The 10,866-nt window shown below is 41.4% G+C and overlaps 1 protein-coding gene across 1 annotated transcript; it reads left to right on the top strand.

Annotated features, from left to right (window-relative positions):
• The first annotated feature begins 1,989 nt into the window (after window positions 1–1,989).
• On the top strand, window positions 1,990–9,768 carry APOE (apolipoprotein E). The gene is made up of 4 exons (XM_018561334.1): window positions 1,990–2,033; window positions 2,830–2,889; window positions 4,419–4,569; window positions 8,968–9,768. The coding sequence occupies exons 2-4, from the start codon at window positions 2,847–2,849 to the stop codon at window positions 9,596–9,598; spliced, it is 825 nt and encodes a 274-aa protein (XP_018416836.1). The 5' UTR covers window positions 1,990–2,033; window positions 2,830–2,846; the 3' UTR covers window positions 9,599–9,768.
• Window positions 9,769–10,866: the final 1,098 nt, after the last annotated feature.

Genomic DNA, 10,866 nt, shown 5'->3' with positions numbered 1-10,866 from the left:
CAGGTTTGCTGAATGGTCTTGCTGACACTCCTCACATTATGACATCATGATGCCACCAATGGAAATCTTAAGGACGCTGTAAGGACTCCTAGGATAGACTCTGCATACAGCCAATGGGAAGGGTCCACATCACCAGAAAGCAATGTGGGTACTCCAGAATGGACCCTTTCACACCTAAGTTCACAAGAAAGAAGCCTCTGGATTTGCCTGTCATGTTATCACAGATTTAGGTGAGAAATTGGGTTTTGTTTCATGGGGAGGAATGAAACCCAAGGGTGAGCTTTAATCTCTTGGACCCACCACTTTCTCAGGTATGGTGCTAATTCTACTAATAAAAAAACACAGGAGAGTACAACAAAGTAGTATAGATTCCTCCTTCCACAATGTTTAGCATGGATTGGGCAGTTTTCTCTTGTTTAGCCTGCAGGTTGAACAAGAAAAAACTATACATGTTTTGGCCAGCTTAACATGGCAGAGAGAAGAAACTAAGAGGAGATGACACTTTGTACACACTTTACATTTTTGAATGCTAAGTTATCATTGTTTGTCTGCTGTGCTGAGGTTATAAAATTTACAGTATTGCACAATTATCTGTGTGGGTCAGTGATTGCCAGCTGGCGAAGTGTTGACATACAGAATGAAAGCAAATCTATTTCTGTCTAAGACAAAGTTGACTAATCTATGTGACTAGTATCAGTTTCTCTAGGGAGATGGTGGGACTTGTAGTACCCCAGTGGCTGCATAATTCCCAACTGTCTTTACATTTTAGCTTTAGTGATATTAAAGTATAAAAGCTATTTCAAATGCTGATTAAATCACTTGCAATAAATGCCGCTTCTTGATTTTTCCTTCATGCAGAACCAGCTTGTCTCTATAGTGGGCTCTGCAGGGTCTCAGATGGGCTGCACACCTCTTACCTGTCAGCGCTGTCCGCCTCCGTGGTCGCCGGGCCCCGCCTCCTCTTCCGTCTCGGGCCCGGCCTCCTCTTCTATCGACAGGACCCACCTACTCTTAGGTCGCTGGCCAGTGATGTAAGAGGAGGTGGGGTTGCTCTAAGCGGGCCCCGCCTCCTCCTTCACTGCGAATGCCGGCCTCTTCTGCCGCAGCTGCTGGCTGTCACTGACACACCTCCGCAGCGGCTGTGAGGGGAAACGCGCCGTGGCCGCTGCACACATCACTGACAGGTTGTCAGTGATCTTCACAGCCGCTGCTGAGCTATGTCAGTGACAGCCAGCCCCCTACATGCCATAGCGACCCAGGCGGCCCACACGGCATCAGAGGGATGCCCTGGCTGGCCCCCCCTGTGCCCGGGCCCCATAGCGGCCGCCTGGGTCGATATGGTGATTGTTACGCCACTGGATGTATCGTACACAGCCCTAGTTGGAGGCAGTAGGCTGTTTGCTTTGCATGCAGATGTCTTATTCAATAGAACTCTGCATTCTGCTGAATCAGGAGACAACCTTTTGTGTATGGACACCAGCAAACACACCTAGCCAACTGATCATGGGGTCAAGATCATTTGCAAAGGTTAAAAACCTTGTTCAATGGTATTGCTTTCAAGTTGGCACTGGAAATTTTTGGCTAAGCTCTCTCCTCTCTGCTTTATAAGCCTAAAGTTGCATGCTAGGGTGTGCCTATATATGTTCACAGCTTCCAAAAAGTGCCTGTCATTGAGAGCAGGTGCTAGAGCATCTTCTGAGGACCACATTTAGGTTGAAGTCCTAAGTAATAGACAGGCAGGGAAAAAAATGAAAGAACTCCCAAGAATTTGGCAAAGTTAACTAATGTCTGAAGATGCATTAATCATTGGATACTTTCATCACTTCCTAATCTTTCACTTTCCAGGCAGCCCAGGGTTAAGTCTCAAGAAAGAATACATTTCTCGGTAGACTTCGCCCCCTCCAACCTAATACTGATCATGTGTCTGCCTCTGGCTTCAAGGTGCAAGAGTGCAACCCTTCCAGCTCACAGCCTGCTGCTTATATAAAGACAGAGAAGGAGGGGGGGGACAGAGACTTGCTGCTCCTGAGAAGGTGAGGGACATGGACTGGGATTAGAAGGACAGGTTCTGTGGTAGGAAGGTGTACTGATATATATATAGCAGTGGGGGTGAGGATGCAGTGTAGACAGTTTGTGAGGGGTAGTTTACCCAAACGTGATATTTTATTATAATGTTTACAATTATTATTATTATCATCATCATCATCAACATCATCATTATTTTAGATACCGATATATTGAACTACTCAGTGGGTTCTTATGTTTCTCATTGACTCCAGTAAATAGATCTATGGTTGGGTTCCCAGATGTGATCATCTGCTCTGGCCAAATAAGGGGTTCTAATGCTTGCTATTCCAATTACTTATATTACAGAGACTGATATAAGAGGAATGAGACACTTCCTATAGTATAACAAAGAATGGGAATTTGCTAGGATATCAGGTGATAGATTTGTTAATCAGACTTCTTATAGATGGAAGGAGCTGGTGGGTACCAAAAAAACAAAATTATCAGCTGTAGACAAATTGAGCTTTTAAAACATGTTTTGTGGTTCCCCAGCTGTTATGGAACTACGAGTCCCACCCTGTGGTTTCTAGGGTTTCCTGGAACTCGTATAGTTTCACAATGACCTGGAGAAATGGGTAGCCTACGCTTGCTTAATGCACCACATAGACAGGAGTTTTTTTTGAGTGTGTAATTTCAGCTTTTTTACTGATGGACATCACAGAGAGTATGGTGTTTCACTGGTGGCATCCATGGATGGAGATAAGCAAGGAAAGGCAGGCATCTAGATTCTCATATTCTAACAATTCTTTTTTTCTCCCATAGGAATATAAAGAATAACCATGAAAGTGATTTTTCTACTCGTGACAATTGGGCTCCTAGCAGGTAATTCATTTTAGGATGACCTATAAAAGCTAATAGTGACTATAAAGGACCTAATTTGTTCTTCCGATATATATCCATTGTATGGGGGTGAGGATGCAGTGTATACAGTTTGTGAGGGGTATTTTACCCAAAAGTGATATTTTATTATAATGTTTACAATTATTATTATCATCATCAACATCATCATTTTTTTAGATACCGATATATTGAACCCCTCAGTGGGTTCTTATGTTTCTCATTGACTCCAGTAAATAGATCTATGGTTGGGTTCCCAGATGTGATCATCTGCTCTGGCCAAATAAGGGGTTCTAATGCTTGCTATTCCAATTACTTATATTACAGAGACTGATATAAGAGGAATGAGACACAGATTTAAAAGCACATCTTAGGCCAAAACTTTTGATATTGTTATATTTAAATCCCATCTCAGGCCAAAACTTTTTATATTGTTATATTTAAATCCTATCTCAGGCCAAAATATTTTATATTGTTTTGGACAGGGTGGGAAAATGTTAGAGACTCTGTTTTTCTTGCAATCTGTGAACCTGTTTGGGAGATTGTTGCTCACTTCCTTTTAGGACTGGAAGTGATAGGAAATCTATTCAGCAAGGTTACAGAAAAACCAAAAACCTATTTTAGAGGAGAGATGGAAGGGTTAGAACTTTTCTGACAATATCGTGTGCGCCTTTCTGGGATTTTGAACCCTACACTTCCTATTCCTTTTACGGGTTTCACAGGGACTGTAAGTGAGCAAAAATTTCCCCTGTGCGGGTCTCAGATAGAAATTGACACCTGTCAGAAATTCTAACTCATCCCAACTCTATCCAAATTTAAAGCCAACATTATGGTTGGAGTTAGGCCTTATGAACAAATAAAGCTTTATTTCTGAATCTTATATCTTAAACACAAATTTTAATTAATCATTTATAAACTGTCCGGTGATTTAAAATCCTGTAGTTCTCTAATGGCTGAAACATCATTGCCTAAACTTCTAATTTTAAAGTTTATGTAAAGACAAAACGTTTTAGTTTTGGATAGAGTAGGGGATGGTTAATGACCTCTTTCATTTTTTCTCTCTTCTTCTCGCTGTCCTGTCAGGGGTATTTCCATTCACTGCTTGTCCCAGAGACATAGCAGGAAGTTAAGGAAGATCTCTCTAAAGTGAGAAGATATCCCCTCTTGCACAGCTGTCATAGGGAGAGGTTTTTGGGAGATTTACCCTTACCTCCTTTTCCCGTGACAACTCACAAATTTGGGATTTTCCATCACTTTCTGTACAAAAATCAATGGTCACCAAAACCAATAGAATGGTTGAATCTCCCCAACGGGACACAGGAGGAAGTAAAAAAGAGATAGAGGACCTGTGTCTTTATTCAACCAAAACCATAAGTAGCTTTATATGCACTTTACATTTTTTTTTCTTCATATTTTTGGAGCCCAGATATACCTCTCTTATTATAAGTACTTGGGCACTGTTCAATGATAGTATGATCATTGTGTTTGGATGCTCACTGATGTTCTTTCTACAGGGGCCCAGGCTCGCTCTTTTTTCAAAGATTCACCCAAGACAAAATGGGAATCTGCACTGGACAGCTTCTGGCAGACCCTCAACAAGATGGAGGAGGCCGCAGATGAAGCCACATCAAAGATGAAAGACTCTCAACTTGGCAAAGAACTTGAGTAAGTAATGACACAGAAAAATGGAAACCATTTCTACGATCTGTCTTGCGGGGAAAACAAGGTGTGCTGTTGCTTGTTTGCTATCCTTCTATCTAGTGGAAAACCATAAATGATCTATCCTTCATGTACGATCTTACAGGTTCACCCACAGCTTTCACTTTCTGGTGTATAATTATGACAAGTCATTTCACGTTCTGCTCTTCTTCACTCAACATTGTCATGAGACTCAACAGATAGTTGAGCAGAAGGATGACAGATGTGTAATGAATGTTGTGTAGGAATGACCAGAACAAGCGAAGACATGCTGTCTAGCTCAAGGCTCCATGGTATAGGTGTGTAACAGTAGCCCGTGGATAAGTAATAAAGTATGTAGCTTGATGGCTCTTGACAGCTCACGTAACAGCTGTGCTCAGGCATTAGCCTTTGCAGGTTTCCCTGCATTTACTGTATTCTGCTTAAATTTACTAATTTAAATTTCGTTATAGAACCCTTCTAAATATATAAGACCATTTCATGATTGCTGGTTTGATATCTACTTTTTATCCTTTAAAGTGAAATTACAATCTAATTGGGTTTATTAAATAAACCTAGTATGGGACAAAATGCAGCCAGCAGCAGCCATTTAGAATTCACTTGACCAGCATGAGATGGATTTTGACTATTTTCAATGAACACCGTGTTTTGATTCTGGCATTGTGTTAACTAACAAGCCAGCATTCAGCTTGGAATTAGAATAACCATAGCTAAATCAAGGGACTTCAACCTTTTCATTCAGACTAAGCTGACAAGTGAAGGGGGTGCTTGAGCAATTGAAACAACAGTTTAAACAAAACAAGTTTACACTTGCTACAAAAGTATCTATTGCAGGTACCTCCTGCAGTGTTAGTAGTTTTTCCAAGCCCCTGTCACTGTACCTTGTGCTGGACAGCTTAGCCTGCGTGCCAGTGTGGAACAAATATAAATAAAGTGATGTGAAATAAAAAAGGGAATTCATAGAATGAATTCTACCATAAACTACATAAAGTTTCTTTATTACAGGTACCTATATAGCACTGACAATTTACACAGCGCTGCACATTCACATCAGTCCCTACCCTCACGGAGCTTACAATCTATTGCACAGACACATGTTAGGGCCAGAAAGGAGCCAATTAACTTCCTAGCATGTCTTTGGAGGGTGAATTTGAACAATATTTTTGAGATAGTGTTCCTTTAATTGTCATATGTAACATGGCATTGTAATGCAGAACTTCCAACAGATCTTGATTTTGTCTATATTTTTGCTATGTTGTAACTATATTTCTTCTTACTCCTTAACTTTAAGCACTGCCCTGTTTAACAGGACCCTTAAAAGAGAACTATGGGGGAAATGTTTTCCCCCCATAGTTCTCTTAAAGGAGAACTATGGGGTCAGTGTTTTTCCCCATAGTTCTCCTTGGGGTAACGGGAGGACACAAACTAGCGTCCTCCCGTTACCCTAAGCTCAGTATACCGCGAGCTACAGCTTGCGGTATACTGAGACGCCGCACCTGGAGTGGATCCCGACTTAGATGACGGGATCCGCCCAGCTGCGTGAGTGACAGCTGGCTCTGCCTATCTAGAGGCAGAGCCAGCTGTACCCGCCCCCTCCCCCATCCGTTCCGCCAGTCAGCGCTGGCAGATCGGAGCGGGGAGAGGGGAATCCAGCCCCTCCCCCTGTCACGGCAGAGAGCCGTGACAGGATCGAGAGGTGAGGGAACCCGGCATGTTTTCCCTCACCTCCCGATCTACTGAGCCGACCTGTGACAGTCTCATTGTCACAGGTCGGCTTAGAACTATGACGTGAGTGGAAATCACTCATGTCATAGTTCTCCTTTAAGGGTCACAGGAGGACATATACTATGTCAATGTGAGGGGAATTTCAATTGCAGACAGTTTCTTTAGGGTCACGGGGGGACATATACTAACCTCCTCCCAGGGCCCAAAGACCAGTATATAGCAAGCTACAGCTTGCTATATACAGAGAGCGCCACAGCCGGGACGGATCCGGACAATACTGTTTAGATCCACCCAGTTGGCTGATTCACAGTGGGCTCTGCCTATCTAGAGGCAGAGCCAGCTGTGCCCGCTCTTTCCCCTGTCCGTTCCTCCAGTCAGTGCTGGAGGATCGGAGAGGGGAGGTGGGGAATTCTTGCAGGGAGCGGTGACCGCTCTCTGCAGGGAGATGATTGGAAAGTGAGGGAGCGACGGTATGTGTTTGCTCACTTCCTGATCTATTGAGCCGATGTGTGACAGTTTCATTGTCACATATTGGCTCTAACTATGAGGATGAGTGAAAATCACTCACCTCATAGTTCTCCTGAACTGTTGACTGCAGCAAGGTGTTGCAGAGAGCAATGATGATGTAAAAAAATGCAGTTACCCATGCAGCCAATCAAATCTTACCTTTGCACAGTTTAAATTAGTCATAACAGTGAAGATGACTAATGGTTGCTGGGGTTTATTTCACTTGGCTATTTCTTTTTTTTATAAGCATTACAAATAAATAAACGCAGATTGCACATCAGCAGGATATGTAATCCCTTTGCACTTCAGGACAGATGCTCCAATCACATCCACGTTTATGTGTTTGAAATCGAAATGCATCAGTGCTGCCCTGCAGCAATTAGTCTGTATTTGTCAGTGTCAGCATTCCACCTACATTCACAGAAGAATGTGGAACAAGCAAGGCCTGACTTGTAAAATCATGTGCTTGTTTTTGTGAGCATCCCTTGTACTTTGGAATGGAGAACTATGGGAAATACTTTCCTGGAAAACTATAATGGTTTATGACCAATTTTATTTCTTAATTTTCTAACTCAGTTTCCTAACTGATGTTTTACATATTTCTTAATTTTTTGTATAAAATCTTTATTTTACTATATAACATTGGAGTGAAAACATGACCTTCATTTTCCAAAGCATGCTGCACCCTCTAATATAAAACCCCACCACAACCAGCATGCTCTTTTTGGCTGCGTGGGTGAACTGACCAAGTTCAAGGTATCATGGACACAGGAAGGAAGGGGAAATCCCCTAATGACACAAACAGCAAAACTAAAAAACTGTTAGAGGCTTCGGCTTTCCTCCACTATAATTAGAAAGGTGTTTTATTACTGTTTACTGTATATTACTGTTTGCGTCTGTTTTGGAAAGATTTGTCATCATGATGGGATGTTCAGATGCCAAGTACCGTACTTGTACTATATATATATATATATATTAGGGATGCATTAATACCATTTTTCTAGACCAAGTACAAGTGCTGATTCTTGTCCAAGTACTCACAGATACCAATTACTGATGCAGTTTTGTTTAGTATCATGCAATAGTTTTTCTAAAACAATACAGACTAATGATTTCAGGGCTTTGGTGGAGCACCAGGGCCCAGTCGCAGCTGCACCCTGGTAGATCTCATGAAAATGCCAAGTATCGGCACTGGTATCTGTGCATCCCTAAATAAATATCTAACATATGTCGTAACCCATCAAAATTATATCCAAAACTAAAAACAAACAAACAAATACTTGCCTGGATCTTTGATTTAAAGTATGTATACCTAAAACATTTTTATAACATTTTGGATAGCGTGGGAAAATGTTAAAGGAGAACTATGGGGTGAATGAATTACACTTATCCCCATAATTAAAGCTGACATGTGACATTGAAGCTGTCACACGTAGGCTCTTTTGATCGAGAAGTGAGCGAAAACATACCTCCGCTCACTCACTTCCCGATCATCTCACCACAGGAAATTCCCTCTCCCCTCTCCAATTCTCCAGCGCTGACTGGAGGGACAGACGGGGGAGGGGCGAGCATAGCTGGCTCTGACTCTAGATAGGTAGAGCCCGATGTCAATCGGCCAGCGGGGTGGATCTCGACAATATTGGTGAGATCCGTCCCGGCTGTGGCGCTCTCAGCATATAGCGGGCAATAGCCCGCTGTATCCTGAGGTTTGAGTCACAGAAGGACATTAGTATATGTCCTCCCATGACCCTAAATAAAGCTATGGGAAAAAAGGTTATCCCATAGTCCTCCTTTAAAACTGCTGTCAGATTTCTGGTCTGGTGTCACTGGGGCAGAAAGTAATAGTAAAATGTTATTGTTTTAATCAGAACAGGGTAAATCTTTCAAACAGGGACACCTGTTCTGGTGACAGTTGTCTAAAAGGAAATATCACCTCACTTTGGAAAGATTCCCTATGACTTACTGTTGTGTTTTCAGTACAGGAAGTGAAGTGAGATCTCCCCAGAGGTACAAAGAAATCAAAGAAACCTAATGGGTCTTAAGAATTCTGTACCCAATTTAAAACTAAACAAAAAAAGTTGTTAAGGAACATTGTTATATTTTTTTCTTATACTAAGATGTCTTTACTTGTAGTGGACTCATCAAAGAAACCATGGAAGAACTGAGTGATTATGCTGATAAACTAAAGAGCAAGGTTGGCCCCATGGCTCAAGATGCTCAACAGCGTTTCACCGATGAGATCTCTGCTCTGGCTGACAAGCTCAAGAACGATATGGAGGACAGCAAGACAAGAGCTATTCAGTACTCCGGAGACCTGAGATCCATGTTCGATCAGAACATTGAAGATGTTCAAGGAAAGGTCAGTATGTACATGAAGAAGCTGAAGAAGCGCCTTGCAAAGGACAGCGAAGACCTCAAGAGTAAACTCAACCAGTACGGAGATGACCTGAGCAAGAACACCCAGGAGAAGGTGGAAAACATCCGCAAAACTGTTGAGCCCTACATCAACGACTTGAAGAAGAAGGGACAGCAGCGCCTTCAGTCTCTGAAAGACGCCATGGATGAGCAAGGAAAGCAGCTGAGAGATCGATTTGCCTCAGTGGCCAAAGATGTCCAAGGCAAAGTCAAAAAGATGGCCTCAGATGTGAAGAGCAGTGTGGACAAGCTGTCAGATCAGATGCGCAAATGGTTCAACCCCTCTATAGAAAACCTCCGTAGCCAGATTCAGAACCTGGCCAAGAGCTTGCCACCCAAGAAACAATAAAACATTGGCCTTCATCTCTGCATTTACTGCCATTTATCTAACATTTCATTTGTAACACATATGCCAATTGCTGCTAATCTTAAACCAAAATCTTGCCATCCAAATGAGGTTGCAGATTTAAAGTCAGTTACACTTAACCCCACTTCCACTGTTTGTCCGCTTCTGGACAAGCCAAAAAGTGATGAAAATGATGTGATGTCCAGTCAATTCTAGATGTAATCATGACATATATTTATGGCAGGAAATCTGAAGCCCTGGAATTGTGCTCTTAAAATGAAAACTCTTAAGGGCTACAATCCTAGAAAAGCTACATACTGGTTAACAATACCTCTTAATCAGACCAAACAAAACAATACTTTTTTTGCCAGCATTATGGTGCCTGCTGAAACATCTGCAGCTTCAACCAGGATGCCTCAGGCAAAAGACAAGCACTCAAACTTTTTGAACTTTTGACAAACAGCTGGCAACTCCTAAAACATCATGAGCACCTTGTTTGCTGCTCTGCAGTGCTTGGGGCTATCTGACCCTTGTGCTTTATGCCAAAGTATTTAAACATATTTACAAGCACCTGACTTTAGCATATCCAGAAAGTATCTTTTAGTCCTAACTCTTTCTTGAATTTTGTAGATAAATGCTAGTTTTCTGATAAAAAAAGATTAAAGGGAGTTTCCATCTTCAGATAATTTGAATATATTGGCTTTTACATGCCTTCCTGTATATATATTTTTACTAAATACATATCCTTTAGTCTGTAGCATGCATTTTTATAGCACAACAAAAAACACAGAAGCTATACAGAAAAAACAATGCATATAGTAAAAGCTACAGAACACCACGTATGAGCATTATCTGCTGATGTAAGATCTCTTAAAAGTATTGGTACATTAACAAGGCAAAATTAAAAGGTCTTGTAAGACCTTGTTTCTTTTTGTAATGCAGTAGCTTAAGCCTGATAGTATTTTTTTGTATAATTTGATGTCTTTAATACTCATCAATATACTTTTATGTGTTTTTGTAATACTTATGAGTTATCATAATGTGTGTGTACAGAAAACCGATCATACACTGTATTCCTTTCAGCTGTACAATGTATTTTATGTCAACCATTTACAAATAAAGGGAACAGCTGATAAACTTGATTATTGTGTAAAATTAACATGTTGCTTTTGCATTGCAGTTAAGTGTGAGATAAAAACAAGGGACCAACTTCAAATAGCAGTAACCCATTGCAACAAATCAGAATTTACACTTAATAAAGCCAGACTAGA

Source organism: Nanorana parkeri, unplaced genomic scaffold, assembly GCF_000935625.1.
Source record: "Nanorana parkeri isolate BGI_ZX_2015 unplaced genomic scaffold, ASM93562v1 scaffold517, whole genome shotgun sequence".
NCBI lineage: Eukaryota > Metazoa > Chordata > Amphibia > Anura > Dicroglossidae > Nanorana > Nanorana parkeri.
Note: the sequence above shows the minus strand (reverse complement) of the source record. Positions and strands in the feature narration are given on the sequence as shown.

Bases quoted from the DNA above. Each gene is read 5' to 3' on its own strand.
- APOE (XM_018561334.1), top strand. From the start codon at position 2,847: ATGAAAGTGATTTTTCTACTCGTGACAATTGGGCTCCTAGCAG. The intron at 2,890-4,418 runs GTAATTCATTTT...TTCTTTCTACAG, and splicing joins GACAATTGGGCTCCTAGCAG to GGGCCCAGGCTCGCTCTTTT. The intron at 4,570-8,967 runs GTAAGTAATGAC...CTTTACTTGTAG, and splicing joins CAACTTGGCAAAGAACTTGA to TGGACTCATCAAAGAAACCA.